This window comes from Lagopus leucura, unplaced genomic scaffold (genome assembly GCF_019238085.1).
Source record: "Lagopus leucura isolate 7727_CA_CO unplaced genomic scaffold, USGS_WTPT01 Super-Scaffold_100159, whole genome shotgun sequence".
In the NCBI taxonomy this organism is placed as follows: Eukaryota; Metazoa; Chordata; class Aves; order Galliformes; family Phasianidae; genus Lagopus; species Lagopus leucura.
In genome coordinates this window covers 21,504,122-21,521,519 of record NW_024962335.1, presented here as the reverse complement: position 1 = coordinate 21,521,519, position 17,398 = coordinate 21,504,122, and the positions used below count along the sequence as shown (strand labels likewise).

General features: G+C 47.5%; 1 protein-coding gene across 2 annotated transcripts; it reads right to left on the bottom strand.

Moving 5' to 3' along the window:
* Window positions 1-1,319: 1,319 nt before the first annotated feature.
* Window positions 1,320-16,450, bottom strand: SINHCAF (SIN3-HDAC complex associated factor). 2 transcript variants are annotated; one of them, XM_042890484.1, is made up of 6 exons: window positions 16,397-16,450; window positions 9,443-9,590; window positions 7,449-7,548; window positions 6,086-6,212; window positions 4,504-4,654; window positions 1,320-3,628 (listed from the first exon to the last, which is right to left on the bottom strand). In XM_042890484.1, the coding sequence occupies exons 2-6, from the start codon at window positions 9,568-9,570 to the stop codon at window positions 3,466-3,468; spliced, it is 669 nt and encodes a 222-aa protein (XP_042746418.1). In that variant the 5' UTR covers window positions 9,571-9,590; window positions 16,397-16,450; the 3' UTR covers window positions 1,320-3,465. The 2 variants fall into 2 exon arrangements, with proteins under 2 accessions (XP_042746418.1, XP_042746419.1); XM_042890485.1 differs by having other exon boundaries at window positions 9,443-9,593; window positions 16,397-16,414.
* Window positions 16,451-17,398: the final 948 nt, after the last annotated feature.

Here is a 17,398-nt window from a genome sequence, read left to right as displayed (position 1 = left end):
CAGCAGCACACAGCACTGAACTCGGGCTTTGAAAGTCTGGGGTCCGCTCCAAGTCCGTGGGCGACCTCCAGCAAAATGCTTCCAGGTCACATGCCTTGCTTTCCTCACCTTTCAGGCAGGCATAACACAACCCTTCGCGAAGCACCTAAGTGCTTGCAGTGGCAGGTGGTTGTTTTAGCAGATGCCACGCTCCCTATTGTGACTGGTGCAGGCAAAGCACGGAAGGGCTTGAGCCAAAACTCTGCCTCCTGCTGTCGCTGCCCTGCCAGAGTCCCGTCTTCCCATTGTTCCAATAGCGGCAACGCTCCTCCGCAGCTGCAGTCCTCCATCAGGTTATCTGCTCCACAGGAGAACACTACATTGGAACTGCTACTGAACACCCTGTTTACCCCCAACGCATCAGCAGGCACAGGAGTGCAGCAGCAGGGGAACAAAGTCATTATTTGGAAAAAGGTGGGCATGGCAAGGAGTAGGACATACACTGATTTTTACATGCACCCATAGCAGATCATGTACGTCCAAAACAGTTGGTGTTGCACTAAAATCAGATGCACGTGCAGTCTGTGCAGTGCTTCCACTGGAACAATTTGTTTCTATGCAAACTCCTGGATATCTTTCTGCTTAATTTATAGGAAAAAGCCAGCATGTCATCAGCAATAAATCAAGAGTTTCTCCACTTAAGTCCAGAATCATCTCTTGCAGTACACCATTAAGCTTAAGGCTTTCTCCATTGTCAGGCAATAGACTCATCTTCTAAGCACCGTTACTCATTGCCAGCTCCTGCCTTAGACCACGCTCCCTCCAGGCTGCTGGAGCTCATCCAGCTGACTCCGCCTGTCGTGGGAAAAAAAAACACCACAGGCTCCAGCTTCAGCACAGGAGCGCTGGTTTCTTCCAGTGCCTCAGCTGGATCTGGAGAGGGACGTTCCCACATGCTGTCAGCACTTTACTCTGAATGCCATTGCTTCCCACTAGTTTTGCTAGATGCCTGTGAACGGTCAGCAACCCTCTGGAGAACCAGCCAGCACCACCCATTTCCAGAAAAGGAATTGGCTGTTACACAGCACAGTGCCCGGGAACAGCTGGAGAATTCTGTAGAGGCAGCTACCCACCACAATAAGCACTGTATCCTTCCTCTGCTCTGCTCGTCTTCCTAAATTAAATAGAAAATGACTTGTTGCAAAGAGAGTTGTCTGCCTTCCCTCCTCCAAAAAAGGAAGCTTTGAAATCTTGTTCAAATAGACAAATGAATGCATAGGCTGGTTCAAACACTGAGCTTAATTAAGCGGACGGTTAAATAAACAGGAATTCATTTTCTAAATAAGTCTAAATTTATTCATTGCCCTAGTAAAAAAAGTTTGGATTACAAGTGTCTGAACAGTATAAAAGTACAAAACAGGTTCCATAGATTTCTAATACATTAATACAAAGTGCATGACTACATACAGTTCATTCTGCATTACTACCAGGAATGGAACACGTGGGAGGGAGTGGGGAAGCAGTTGGCAGTTGAAATCTAGCAATAAATAAATAAATACAGAAGAAGAGATGATCCGTATCAGAGCACAACCTGCCATCAGTACTGCAGCCTCAGGTGTACAGAATTACTGATGCTGAAAACACAAACTCCAATAAAGGCAGGTGTCTGCAAAAAATAGCCAGTACTCTTGCTCAAGTCCTTATCAGACATGACCGACCTAGTTAGGCAGTTATACAAGTATCCACTCATTTGGTTGCAGATGAAAAGCAAGGCATGTAGCTTTGTCTTCCCTTCAGAATCTCAGGGAGCTTAGGAAAAAAAAAAAACAAAAAACAAAAACAACAACAACACAATAAAAGAGCAATGAAAGCTGTAAGATGTAAGGCTGTGATAAGTCAAAGCCTTCTTCTGATATCCTCTCCTCAGAGGCTGGACTACTCAACAGAAGGGAGAAAGGAAAAAACAGCTTTGAGGATGGAGGCTCCTCTTAAATCCTGCATATCCTTTCCTACCTATATTTTAATTTGCTAACTATTCCCATTTCAGGAAGTGAGATTACACAGAAATCCAGTCCTAAGCCCTACCCACCAAAGTTTTACACGGATGACTCACACAAGGAAAGCTTGTAGCATCCATTGCAGAACATCCCAAAAAGAGTAAAAAGAAAAATCCCTTCCCTCCCCCCAAAGCAAACAAACAAAAGCATAATTCTCAAGTTACACAAATTAAACCTTCATAAAGGAACATGAATCAATAGGGAACTAAAACTGCAGCACACTCCTCCAGGAAGCTGCTATCACCCTAAAGGCAAAGTGGAGTTTGAAGGAACATCGCACTGGTTTGCACACAAGTTCAGCTGGGAATCTTTTGATCATGTATGCAAACAGAGCTGCCTCTATTCAGCACAGCACCAATCCTAATAAAAGCCCAGTATTTACAAAAGCCTTGATCTGCTGGTGAGAAGCTATGTGGCTCTAAAACAAGCACTGTGAATCCAAACCACAGGTTGGAATCAGCTTGCGTCCCCAGACCTGAATCTTACTTGCTTAGCAAGTGGCTTGGTCTTATGTCAAGCCTGAAACCAGCAAGTAGTCTTTTTTGTGGTCACATTGGAGCTGCACTAGGCCAAGAGATATAGCCGTTATCTGGTTACGGCCATTGTCTACACCTAACTTGGGCATTGGGTTGTTTTCTTGGTCCTCCTCTAATCATCAGTCAGTTACTACACAAAGCCCAGAGGGTCTGCTGCTAGGTTAAAAACAAACAAACAAGTCTCCCATCCATTTCACTGTGTTCAATTCTCAGGCAACTCCTTCTCCTCCCTTCCTAGCTAAGAAGGGAAGTGCTCCTACCCCTTCCCTAAGAGCATCTGTTGTTGGGAGGCTTTTTCAGATAACTATCACTTACAGTAGAGATGTCTGCAGTTAACAGTCTGTCACATATCTGTCTTTCTTACAACGTCAGTAGTATAGGGTGAGATCTCCACACCTTCAAAATATATATATTTATACAACTAGAGAGGTGACAACATTTATATGTATTAGTTCATCTCATACATGTCTAAGAATGAAATATTTTCTTGGGGATTTAAGGGAGGTTACCAACCAACTTAAAAAAAATAAAAACCCTTACAACCACCGTTTCTTTCAATACAGAAAGATGAACTACATACACTTTAATATACAAAACCCCGTCCTCAAGTTCACTTGTGAAGGGAGTGGGAGGGAAAGATAAGAGGGACAACCTTGCAGCAGCATTCAGCTTCACTAAGTGTTCCATAGCATCTTAAATATTATGTACAGTCTTTCTGAAAGGATACAAACTAGTTTCAGAGTTTGTGGAATTGTAGCAGTAAAACCCAAAACAATTCTAGGGAATAGTCTTTTGGCAGCATAGCAGGTGTCCGATGTGAACAGAGTCACTTTTCTAGTATTTTTCCAGAGAATAAGAGGATCTGTATAACTGTCTGCAGCTCTCCAAGGAAGTCACCACTCCTCTTGGGTAGAGATTGCTGGGGATTGTGGTCCATCTTGTTCTGGCTTCTCAGTGGCAGACTTTTTATTGCTACAGCAGGGTTTGAAGAGATGAGTGTCTATGAGGACTTCCCCAAAACGCCCTTTGTAAATAATTCCACAGCAGACCTTTTGCCTGAAAGAAAAAGCAAGCAGAGATGCAGACAGCTTGTGACACTGATTCCTTGAGCCTCAGCATTGTTTGGCTATGACAGGAGGGGCTGTCCAAAGAGAGAGAGCAAATCAATGTCTAAATCCACATCATAATTTAGGGAAGGAAAACTAAAACAAAACACAAGACGACGACCACTAACAACAAAAACCAATCAAACAAACAAAACCATGCACATAAAAAAGCCATGCCTACATAAAACTAAGTCTCCCATTTTACTTCGCAGAGAAATTTCAGCTACGCAGCTATCTAGGTTAAGCTAACCTTGACAACTAGGCATTCAAAAACACTATTTGAGCAGCAAAGTCACAACAATCCCAGTATAGCAATTAGCTAAACAAGGGATTAGTGTGTCACAACACCTAATAAAACAAACCCGTCAGCTCCAAGAAAATCTTGTGCTTTTCCTCTCTCTCTCTTTTTTTTTTTTTTTTAATGACCACCATCACAGGTCAATCAAATTTAATGCTAGGTTACTCAGCTTGGCAGCAAAACATACATACATGGTAACATGGTAACTTGTTGCATCTACAGAGCATAGTTTTAAGACAAGACAGTGACATTCAGAATATTGTTCGTTACTCCCAAAAATGTAAGAACATCTCTCCAGATAGCATGTTTTTGTTTAAGAACTGGAGGGAGATAGGGGAAAAAGTCTTGAATACATAGTGTTCCTTTCCAGTAAGATAGGCATTGTAGGATACTTAGTGACTTAAATGATATCTCTAACACAAGTTCAGCAGCAGCAGCACCCTGCAAGCTCCTGAGGAAGCAGCCTTGATCACTGAATATGAAACAAACTGCTGTCTGTACAGAGCACACCTTCTGTTTCATTTTACCTCTTCCAATACGTGAGATCTAGAAAGGAAAAAACCGGTGTTCTGCTGGACCCAGCACTCATCTCTGTGTCAGAGCCCTCATCAGACTGGTTGCTGTAGCAGGGGGATTGAGCTGGGGAGGCACTTGAAGTGGTGCTGTGGGCATCAGAGTCTGCAGGGTGGGGGGGGAAGAATAAATGCAAGAATTAAGACATGCAGCAACTCATCCTTTTCCTTACTTCAAAAGGTCACATGCAGGCGGGAACCTAAGAGAAAGACTTTCCTAATTAACAACAAAAGCCTAATAGTAACCCATTTTTCTTGCCCCTGCCTACTTCAAAAATCCTTGAAAGAACATCTGTCATCACGTGGGAGACTGAAGCAGGTCCCTGTGTGTGAAGGACTGCAAAGAGGTTCAGGGTCAGAGTCTCAAATGCAGCCTGAGCAGCACGCCACACTTCAGACACGATCCTGGTTCTTCTCTGTAATCATTGAAACACTGTTGAAGCTGGTCAGGACCTTTGCTTCAGATGCAGCCCTTCAGTGCAAATCTCCTTTCTTACTCATTAAATTAAAATCCTGCAAAGCTCTTCTGATTAGAGCAATGGATTAGGTAGTTTAAAGCTCCAGCTGGAACAAAACTGTAATCTATCAACTTCAGGTATGCAGATGCATATCTGAATAGAGATACTGCTAGCTTCCTTTTTAATTGCCTCTACCACCCACAGTAACACAGTAAGAATTGACTATTGCACATTGGATGAGTAGATAAAAGCTCCTTAGGTCAAGGCCTTCACTGGTTCTTCTGAGAGCACTTCCTTCAGGTCAGGCAGAATGATAGAAAACAGAGAAGATCAAGACAGCAACAGTTAAGAAGCTACAAGGTTTGCTTTAGAGGAAAAAGAAACTAGATTGCTGACATATATTTAGAGTGTTACTGACAGATGGATGTGTGGGAAAGATATGAATCCATATCTATTTGAGAGTCTAAGTGCTAGTGGAAAGAAATCACTGAGACTAGCAGAAGGTTTAAGGAAACTGTACAGAGGAACATGGCAGGTGCTTACAGAGTACATGTGTATGTTGGGGGGGGGGGGGGAAGAGGGGCAGAAACAGGCTAAATAGAAAGCCTAGGCTGGAAACATACATGGAAGAAAAAGACTGATAGTGGTATCAGCAGAGCAAGCAGCCTTTCTTGAGAGGAGAGAGCTTAAAACTATCATAGCAAGTTAATGAGAACAGGGGGAAATCTCTTCCAACTTCAATGAGGGCTTTGCCCAAGAAGTTCTTCCAAGAGATGTGTCATTTCAGCATGAGATATAAGCTGCAATTGCCTACTCCTTCCAGCCCTGCTTCTAACCCTCTCCTTGTCACTTCTCCACCTGACACAACCAGCCCCCTTCAGATACTCATCCTGCACACGGTCTCCCCTTTCATTCCACCCCCTCCCCAAACACACTGAGAACAAGAGCTTACAGGAACAGAGAAAGCCTGAATGCGTGAGAGCACAACTGAATCCAGGAGGCCACTCAACATGGTCACTTAGCAGTAAGTTTTAGGAGAAGCCAAAGTTTATAATCAAAGTCTGTTTGGATCTACTTACTATGCCGCTTGAATTCTTTTTGCAGCTTGCTGATTTGATTGCTCTTTATTCTGCTTCCAGAGAGAGTTTTCATTTTCTTTGGTTTCAGTGTTGTTTTCAGACTGGGTCCAGCCCTGGCATCTACCACCTACAACACAGAAAATGCACACAGTGATCCTGAATTATGCCCAGATACTGCCTTTGTCAAGATGTCTGCACTGATCTAGCTGAAGGAGCTCACAGAATCATTAAAGTTGGACTGGATGATCTTACAGGTCTTTTCCAACACCAGTCCATCCCCACCATGCCCACATCCACACAGTTGCTGAACACCTCCAAGAATGGCGATTCCACCACCTCTCTGGGCAGTTACACTCTTTCTGAGAAATGTTTCCTAATATCCAACCTGAACCTGTCCTGTTGCAACTTAAAGCCATTTCCTCTTGTCCCAGGCCTGTTACCTGGGAAAAGAGACCAACCCCACCTCACTCCAACCTCCTTCCAGGGTGTTGCAGAAACGCTCAAAAGCAGTCTAGTTAAACCAAAGCAGTTCTGCGTACTCACACTTACATTTCTCTTAAATCTGGTTTACAAGAGGCTGAGTTTGTAGGAAAAGAAGGCAAACCAGTTTCAAAAGTACATCCAACTAAACTTACATCTTCTTCCTATTTTGACAGATTCAGTTGAATAGGCAATGGTTGTTTACATCTATAGAGGCTCAATCAAAAGAATGACAACTAAGCATTTACCCTAGAGATTGGTTTTGTTGTTTTAAATCAGTAGTTTAACTTCTTAATAAAGCTAGAGCTAGTAACAATCATAGTTCTGGATCCTGTTCTCACCAAGGCTTCCTTTATAAATATTATTTCATACACAAGGAATCCTGATCATCTTACCAGCCTTAGGCCCAAACTGAATTAGATAGATCAAAACAGAACATATGAGCAGGAATAGCTGCAAGATATTAGTCTTTAATTACCTGATTAAGCCACATTGATTTGTGTGCTACTTGGAATAAGTCACCTTGCTTGTTCAAGCTATTAAAAAAAAGTGACCAGTTTTGGACAGAGACCAAATTCTATAATGTTTTGAGTGTCATAAGAGACTTCTGGACAAAGTTATGAGATTGTGAAAACAAGGAATTACAAGGTAGGTTAGTGTGCAACTCCATCCATGGCTTGCACCATCACAATTTGCACGTAAGTCTAACAAAGACAAGAAATATTCCAGGCAAAGTTTTAGAAATGTTGGGATTAGGGAGTGAAGGCAGTTGGGAAATAGCAACCCCTAAACTCTTTCTAGTGCCTCCCTCTCTGATGTAGAACGGACTGAAGTAGAAGGCAAGTTAATTAAGGGCAAGGAAGAAATAGATAAATTAACTAACGTGATTCCAGTTTTTTTTGGATCCTGCTGGCAACTTTTTCCATCTTTTCACCAAAAGGACACAGGCGTTGCAAATGTCTCCTGAGCGGGCCTCGTGGAGCCTGGTAAAAATGAAAAGCAAAAATCACTTTATAACAATTAATAAAAACAATCATGCAATAACAGTGTCAGAAGCACAAGGAAACGGGTTCATTCTCAAGATCTGATTTTCAGGCATGACAATTAATCTGAGGTGCTTCATCAGTGCCATCTGAAGACCAGGTCTGACTTTCAGAAAAACATTATTCCATGTAGAAATAAAAGGCACTGTAATTCGCCACCAGAAGGAGGCTAAGAAAACCCAGCCCCATTACCTTCTGTTGTTTATGTGTTGTTTGCCTTGTTTTGCCTTGTTTTCTTTTAAACCACAGCCTCAGTGATTGGATTGATTTGATTGGAGAGAGAATAATCCTATTCCTTGAGCGTAAGCAGGGAACAAAACTCTGAGATCTGACAAAAGCTTATTCAGCTCTTAGCTTTCTCACAGAGTTTCAAGGATGAGTAACAAATACCATCCAACACACTGCTGCATACATGCAGGATAGGGTTTCAGAAACAGCGGTCACTGGAACAACAGCAATACTTGCTTCCTTCTAACAATCTTGCTTCAGAAACCATTTCTACAGCTAATCACACTAGAGGAATCCACACTAAAGGGAACACAGAGTTGGGTTTTCCAGCTGTTCAAATGAGAGGACTTTGAAGCATGTATAGATGAATGGGTAGGCAGGCTCAGATAAACCCTTATTTGTTCAGAGTTAAGACTGCATTTTTCACCTTGGCAAACATATTTCAGATAGCGCAAGACCAAAAGCTCCAGTATTCTGCAAGCTTCTTTACTGCTGTTTATATATATATATATATATATATATATATAAAAAGCAATGGGCCTTCAGTCTTTCCACTGCCAAGGACAGCAGCCAAGAATTACGACAGCAAAAACTGTCAGCATCAGATTTATGAACAAAAATCCACGGTCAATACAAAGCGCTATAAAACCATACATGAAAGGGGTGTTTCTAGAAAGGGGGGTGAGGGAGAAGAAGGAAAGAGACAAGGTAAAGACTCACAAAGCCTGCAAAGATTTGCACACGTGAAGTTAAAAGCTTGAGACAAGAGAAGCAATACTGATAAAACACATACAGTTTTTAAACAGCAGATGTAAGTTAAACTTTGGCCTAAGATTTTGATGAGAGTCAGTCCAGTGAGACTGGAAAGAAAAAAGCTGAATATAACAATGTATTTTTCCTAGGAAAAAAAAAATTGAGGAAAACTACAGCAGCAGAAGCTGTTTATTTTGAAATTTTAGTGAGGTAATCAGAAGAGTTTGCCTCGTTAACAATTCAATGACAAAATTGCAAAGTTTCAAGAAGTTAAAAGGCCACAGCAGCTGGTACAAGAAATCACTGCTATTTAGTTGTTTGGAAGCATCAGTAACAAAAGCATTAGGCACAGCTTTGATTAACTGGAAAGTTGATGAATTAATTCTCATTCTTCGCCAGAATGGTCTCCAATGAGAAGTTTTACTAACATATCAATAAGCCTTATCAGAACAATAGCACCAATAGCCAAAATAAGGTACAAGCTTTATCTCATGTCCTTGAATCTCCAGAATAACCAAAAGCCTCCACAGATCCATGCTGCCTTCCACCTCGCGCAGAGATTTATACCTCTAAGGATCACAACTAAGTCACCACATGCTGTGAGGGTGAAGAGGAATTGGCCAGAGCCTTCAATGCTATCATCTGCTTCAGCTTGCATGAGCAGCCACACTGGGCTAATAACCCAGCAATGCCACACACAGCAGAGGAACCAGTCCTACAGTGGGACAGTCACAAGGAGGCTGGGGCTTTCCCCCACCACCTACCCAAGCCAACCACATCTGACAGCGCATCAGGTGTGCAGCTCGGAGATCAAAACCCTGAGAGATGCAGAGTTGACTGAAGGAAGTCTTACCCAAAACAGTTCTGGAAATCCTTTTCGTAGCGTTTACTGTCAGTGAAACGAGAGCTGGAAGACTTAGCTCTGCAAATACAGCAGCCCTCTATACTCCGGTACATCTTCGGTTTGTGAAAGCCAAACATTTTTTCCTCCCAGCTGTAGCCTGCTGAAACAAACAGGAACTGGTGTTACTTATCACTTTTTAGATACTGAAAGCAAAACCTGTGTGATTCACTGGGTAAACCAACACTGGGCTGTAACTCAGGACAGGTAAGAGCACTGGCCTGATCTATCTCGTATTGCTTCCAAAGAGCAGATGCACCTAATCCACACCTTATTATCTTACAGAAGAGTGAACAACAGCTGGGATATCAAGCAATATCCATTGTGACTGCACTGTTCTCCAAGTCCATGCCCACAGCAGCAGCATAACCCAGAGGTGCAGATGCAGTGCAGGAAAGCCATACTCATTCCAGCAGCCAAGCGGGCTGCAGGAAGACCGTGCCAACCCGCCCCAGCCCCAGGTCACAGCAACCAGGCTGTCATCATCAGCTACCCTCACTGCAAACCGGCCACCGTGCTGAAAGCAGCAGGAAAGCGAGTAGGAGTCACTTCAAAGGAGCTGCAGCCATGCCTCCAGGCTGTGGGGCAGACATACCTGAAAAGCCGCTCTAAGAGCAGCAGGGTGGAGCCCTCCAGCCCTCAACGGAGCACAGCACTGGGGAGCTCTTCCTGACAGCCAGGCCCAGACGAGCAGCCTCTATGGCAGCAAAAGCTCTTACCTACACATACTTCCATGAAGGGCACCCCACTGCCCTTTAGAAAGGTCTCCCCACCTCCAGCCTATGGCACTCCCCAGTGCATCATGCCTTCAGGCCCAGCCTGAAAGGCTGCCAGAGGGCACACAGGTCCCACAGAGCACCAAGTGAAACAGATGCTTTCCTGGTGTGGGGCCAGGATGTGCACAAAGGCTCTGCTAGCCACGTGGGCTGCACAGAGCCCATGTTATGGCCACACAGGGACTGCTCCAAGAAGGGCTCTGTTTGAACAGACTGTGGTTTGCCCAGCCAACGCCATAGCAAGGCCTCTGACACTTGTCATCCAACACAGGCAAACTGCTCAGAGGGGACAGCCCACTGGTGACAGGAAGCTCCCCGAGAACAGGCTTCCACTGCTGAGAACTTCTGCTTTTAAGAACTGAAAGGAGACAGAGCCATGCAAATAGCACAGTTTTCTCCCTTCCTCTGACAAAACCGCCAAGTCTCGTAGAAGCTAACAACGACAAAAAAAAAAAAAATACAACACAACAAAACAAAAGCTTATCTCCAGCACATCTATTGAGAAGTCTGGTGGCTCGAGGAGGGCTTTCTGGAGAGCATCTCCATCACACGTGGGAGAATCTGATCAGTGGGAACTCCCAGCCACCTCACAAGCCCAGGGACTGCCATGCCCCAGTAAACGCAGCTTAGCCACTGGGGAATGCAGGCAGCACATGGTCTGTCTCCAAATCTTCACCCACAGCAGTGCAGGGGGAAGACTTACATGCTTCCATGAAATGACTACACCTAGCATCACACTTACCTTACTGACAGGCACTACACATAGGGATAAATAACCTGCGTGTTTTTGCAGGATCACAGCAAGGATCGCAGTGAATCAACGACCCAGGCTTGAACATGGTCCTCCACATGGACTAATTCCAACAATACCTCCAACCCCACAGGGGAAAATGAGGATATACGGACACTGCAAGACAAATTTCTGCTGTCCCAGGTAGCAAAGGGCAGCAGAGTTTTGAAGAGGAAAAAAAAAACAAACAAACAACACTCTTTGTGTCCAAGTCCCTCACAGAGAAAAGCTAAGGGACATGCACAAACTGAATAATGAGAAAGATGGAGGGGATGCTCTCCCTTTCAACCAAGGTTAACACAGCTGTTTGGCACACATTTGAAGCACTATACTCCTTCGTGCACGTTTGCAGGCTCACCTCCAGCCAGGTTCCCCCAAGGATGACTACTGCGCATAGCCAGCACCATCACCCCAAATGCTTCCTATGGGACTCTGCTCCCTTTATTAGCACAGCACTGGCCAGGAAATCCAGTTAGTATCCTTGGACTGTCATGACAAATAAAGGAGTGTCTAGGCAGACACTTAAGAGTACATACTTTGTTTCTCAGCATGCAGCACTGCCCTTCAGACAGATGCCTCTCAGGGATACCATGTTTAACAAGCCTCTGGAGATCCAACAGCACAGCACCTTCCACTGGGGAATTTCCAGCTACCAAACAGTGGCTTCAGATTATGTGACTACCTTAACCTGCAATCTGGTGCTTTTCTTTAGAAAGACAAGAGGTAACTGCAGACAAAAAGTTCATGAGAACTGTAAAACTTAAGCAGCAAGAGCATCCTGATCGTTACAGGGCAAGACACAGTACTGATCTCAGCTACTTGATTTTCTAACCCAGGGAGAAATTCCCAGAAATCCAGACACTGATGAGGTGATCTCTGCCACCAGCTGGTATTTATATCACAGTAGAAATAAGATGCATGTTTTACAATTAAAGTTCTGGCAAAGGCTGGCACCAGACATATATATTCTGAAAATATTTTGTTTTGCATTATTGCTGCCATTCTCACAGGAGCAGCCTCTCAATACAGTCTTTCAATAGAAGGGAAACTAGTGCCATCTGTTTCCCACTTGATGAACGGTCAGTAACGGTATTACCATATATCATGCCTGAATGGGGAAAAGCTAGTAGCAAAAAAACCACAAGTAGAACACATTTCTCTGACAAGCACAGTTGTAAATGGAAGGCATCCATCCAGTTCCACATTTAATCTTAACCAGTGGCCATCTGACCATTATGCACTAAATATTCTGTCAGCTGCACAGCTCAGCAGCTAATGCAGACTGCACTTAAGTCTACAAATACTTACCAACACTGCTAAACTTAAAGTGCTCCATCTCAACTTTCCATAATTGTCTGTCTAGTGCTGGAGTTGACATTATTTCTCTGTAGACTTAGGTGTAGTTAGGACACATGATCGAGCCATTCGAATGGTTTAACTGAAAGCTTTGCAACGAAGGTAGATCTCAGATGAGAATCAGGGAGTTAAGATTTTCCAGTTGATGTAACACAGGCTAGATTTCCTACTACTGCAATGCATGAATCTCAGCTGTGGAAGCTTAACCATGTGAAATTGGGGACAGATAAGAAGAAGCCAGGTGGGACTGCAGCTCCATAAAAGTTAAAAGCATCACACAAGATAGTTTTGCCAAATTTAAACAAGGTATTTTAAATACATGAAGTCTTTTAAATTAGCAGCTGTGCGGAAATGAAAGGGACCACTCACCAGCAAAAAACAAACCAACCCCAAAAAAACCAGAAAATCTAGTGGGGCATATTTATCAGTCTGCTGAACTGGAGATGTACCTGCACTACGTAGGGAATGCTACTCCCTCAAGTCAGAGAGAAAGCGATCCTCATCCCCTGCCCCCCTGCAGACAGAGAAGCTGTTTACCCCAAGTCCTGTATTAGCAGCTGGAATGGAAGGAACAAGTTCTCCATACATCTGCCCTGACATTTTAGGAATAGCAGAAAGTCAGAGTAGAGCAGAGAGCAGCAGAATAGGCGGGGGAAGAAAAACACACCCTGCTTATTACGTTTGTGAAGGGCTGGTACAAAGCAGCATGCATCATATGCATGTGAGAATTCTTTCATGCTTTTGTTGCCTGTCAGGACTAGAAATTGGGACTCAGTTTTCTTCGCAAAACTTAATTTGATGGTCTAAATTAAAAGGTATTGCTTCAGATGCTCATTAAGATTTCAAGTCAAGGAAGAACTTCTGAACTTTTCAGATTAAGAAAAGCTGAGCCGCTTTCATTTGCCTTCCCAGATTCCTCTGCATTCTTCTTGATCACCCAAGAAGAATGAGAAATCTGTAATAACAGAGAGGAAGGAATTCCTAGAAGGCAGGCATGTCTCCCTTTGTAACACAATTATCAGGCCACTCAGAAGGAATGCGCTCACCTGCTTCTCATGAAGCTGAAAGAAAACACTCCCCCACGTTACAGGAGAACCAAAGGATGTCAGTCTGACTACTCCACACCTCTCTCTTCTCTTGTCTCCTCACTCTGGCCTGGATCATTCATTCTCAGTGCAACACAATGCTCCCAGCACCTTGAAATACAGAAAGGCTACACATACTCTGGTTTCTGCATCAGCAAGTGCATACAGCCAGCACACGTCCACAAACAAGTAACACTTCCAGAACTTCCTAGGGTGCCTTCCCTTCCTCTGTCTGCCCAAAACCTTACTGGAAGGAAAGTGACATTTGGCCACTGCTACAGTCCAGGCACACCAGAATGAAGCAGCATCCTGCAGAGTTCTGACTCGATAAGCTCAGCAACATCAGTGAGCCAATTCTTGCGCCAGTCCTGTCTGCAGCTACCGTTGTGCAGCAGTGAGATCTCAGCACAACAGATGCAACTGGCAGAGACTCCCAGACCACACTGAAATTAAACCAGACGTTGCTTTTCCTTGTTTAAGACTCCCACAGTACTCAAGCTAGGTCACAGCCATCCTGAGTGAAACTGTCGGTAGCTGAGCTGCAGAGGCGCCTGCTGACCTGCTGATCTTCTATGGGAAATGCAAACCCGATTCATTTACACAAAGAAAAAGAGTGAAAGGCCGAGGTATTGGGCGTTCCTGCACGCTGCTATGCGGTTACTGCTCCAGAAGGGATAGGCCAAAGCATGAAAACAATAATCAGTAAGATTTGCATAAGGAAAAAAGAAATCCCAAACCTGTCCCACCTGCAGACATTCCATTTCTAAAGAGGACTTCCCCCTCTTGAAACTCCTATTGCAAAACTAAAACCATGTTCAGCCTAAGCAGGAGCCCCACAAGGAAAACCTGAGCTGCTCGATGAGTCTGTGATACTTACCTGGGTGCACTGCAGCTGTTAAGACGCTGCCAGCAACCACCTGCTGCTGGAAGAGCATCATGGACACTTGGATCACAAGACACTGAACAGGTTTTATTATCACAAGGTTAGAATGTCTGATGACGGCTGCAACAGAAGCAGTAGCAGGATAGTGAAGTCACTTCACTTAAGACACTTCCACGTCTTCAAGCAGTAACAGCAGTCATTTCATGTAGACTTTGGACAGAGCACATTCTACAGAAATTCACAAGCCCGTGAAATGGAGCCCCACCCCTGTGTTCTGCTGAGCCTCTGCTCCCAGCCTAGGCCAAGGGGCTGCCTTACTTCTGCTGGACAGCCCCAGACGGGCAGCTCCAGGACACAGCAGGCTCAGCAGCAGAGCTGCAGGCATTGCTCACTTAAGAGAAGCTGTTTGAGAATCAGTGCAAAGCACTTTAGTGACACTGTTGCTCTGTACAAGTAAGGCAAACCTAATGCTGTTTATCACAATCCGGGTGAATGCTCCAGCACTCTTCGCATTTTCTTCCCTTAAGCAGAAAGCAGTGCTTTCTTCTGACTGGGGTAGCCGCACACAGCCAGGAGCTCCCAGAGATCCCCCCCAGCCGGGAGAGGAGCAAGGAGGAACTTTTCCCACTGGCTGAGGAGCTCACTGCCTGCTTCCTGCAGGAGCACAATGCCGCAAGCCCAGAGGTGCGTCTGAATACCCCGCGGCTGCAGCTCACAGCAGAGCCCGGAACACTCAGCTGCCTCCAAGGACTTGCCGACACAAAGCCCTCCAGCGCAGCGCCTGCTCCGAGACTCGTGTCATCTCTCTAGTTTGAGAAAATCGCGGACCACACAGCGAGCCGGCCCCGCGGAGAAGGGGCTTTCCGCAGCACGTGCGCCGTGCGGGGCTGACAGCCCCACCTCGGGCGACGAGCACGTGGTGTCCGTGCCCGAGCGCACGGCTCAGCCTCCGCCGCCGCTGCGGCCGTGCGCGGCAGCCCCGCCGGCCCGACACCCGGGTGCCGCGGGCACTCGGCGCGGCAACACCCCGACTTTTCGGGGATCGCAGAACCGAGCGCTCAACGCGGGCCTCGGGCACGGCGGCGAGCCCTTTAAATCCCGCGGCCGCACGCCCTCGCGCGAAGGGAAACGGCAACTTCGTGCTCGTGTGAGAAGAAGAGCGAAGCCGGGTCGGAAAAGGGAGAGGACGGAGGAGCCGAGGGCGCCGAAAAGCGGGCTCGGGGCCGCTTTCCGCCCCGCACCGCGTGGCACCGCGCGGGGCAGCGCCGCGCTCCGGCCGCGAACAAAGGCCCCCCCGGGCGGGCTGCCGACCGACCTACTTTCCGCCGCCCGGGGCCAGGTGGGACGGCCCCCGACCCGCGGCCTCCGACGGGACCCGTGAGCGAGGAGCACGCGGCGCTGAGCGCCCGGCGGCGGCCACCCCCGGCCGGGCCGCTCGCGGCGCCCCCTCCCCAGCCCCGGGCGGTGCGCGCGGGTTCCTCATGGCTCGGCCCTGACGTAATTCAAACATGGCAACAGTTGCACTTCAAAGCGCGGCGCGGGGCTCCGGGGCCGCCGGCACGGCGCGCGGGGAGCGACCGCGCGGCACGGAGCTGCCGAAGTTTCGCCTCTCCCCGAAAGTCCCTCCCAAACCCTCTCGGGCCGCTCCCCGCGCTCCGAGCCCCGGACCGACGGCGGCACACGGCGGCCCTTTGTTTTCCCCCGGCCGGGCCGGGCTGCGTGCCGCCGGGATTCTGCCCCCGCCCCGGCAGCGCGTTGTCAGGCCCCCCAAGCCACAGGTGTGCGCGGTCGCACCTGCGCCCAGCACCGACGTGCAGCTGCGGGCTCCGCACTGTGAGCGCGACCCACCGCCTGCCTGGGGAAAAGATTTAAAAAGAAAGAAAAAAAAAAAAAAAAAAAAAAAGAGAGAGAAAAAAACCCCCACAACACTACAGAAACTCCCAACATCAAGTCTCCCGCCGCCTCTCGGCTGCACTTTTCTCCCCGCTCGCCCCGAAGCACTACGAGCTCACTCACCGCACACCCGCTCGTGCAGACCAGCCCCGCGCCGCGCGCCCTGTGCAGCGCCGTGCCCCGTGCGGCGCTCCCGCCGCCGCGCGCCCTCCCCTCGCGTTCTGCCGCCAGCCCGTGCGGGCGCACTCACGGCCCCCCCTCCCGCGCTCCGGCTCCGCCCCTCCTCTCAGCGCCCGCCGCTCTGCGCACGCGCCGTTCCCACGGCTCCATTCTCAACAATCGAGCTCTCTCGTTCGCGCGCCCCATTGTCCTTTTAAGGGAGAAAGGCGCGCGGGAAGCCTAGGACGGGGGAGGCGTCGCCCATCGTGACGGCGGCGGTGACTTCACGCACGCACGCACGCGGCCCGCTCCTCCGGCCCCGCCCCCGGCCCGAGGTGGGCGGGGCCCGACACCTGCCTCCCCGAGGCGGGGCGGGGCCTCCGCGCCGCTTCCCGCCCGCCTTCGGAGCGCGGCGCGGTAGCCGTGGGGTGCCGCCTCCTTCGCCGTTTGCTTGCAAATGCCGGGCGATTGCGGGCCGTTTCCTCCCTCGGCGCTATGCAAATGCGGCTATCGGGGCGCGTTTCTCACCGCCGTCCAGGCTTAGTTCCGGGATCGTTGCGTTTTTGTTTTTTAAGTGACCGCCGTTTGCCGCCTCCTTGGAGACGCAGTTAATCCCAGTCGCTTCCAACCTGTGGGACACACGGTATGTATTCCAATTGTTCTCCCACAATACACATGTATAATTGTTGCAGAACTTTAGAGAAACCCACCGGCGCTCTCAGCAACTTTTGTTTGCGTGTCTGCTGCTATTCGGCTCTTCCTTTTCGGTCGATTGAGTGATTCTCTCAGGTTTTTGTCCCAGCATTTTCACAGAATCAGAACCTCAGAATATCGTGAATTGAAAGGGACCCACAGGGACCTCCGAGCCCAACCTCTGGCTCTGTACAGCACCACCCAAAATCCAAACCCTGTGTCTGAGAGCAGCAATCCCAATGCCCCTTGACCTCCAGCACTCAGGACCGTGCC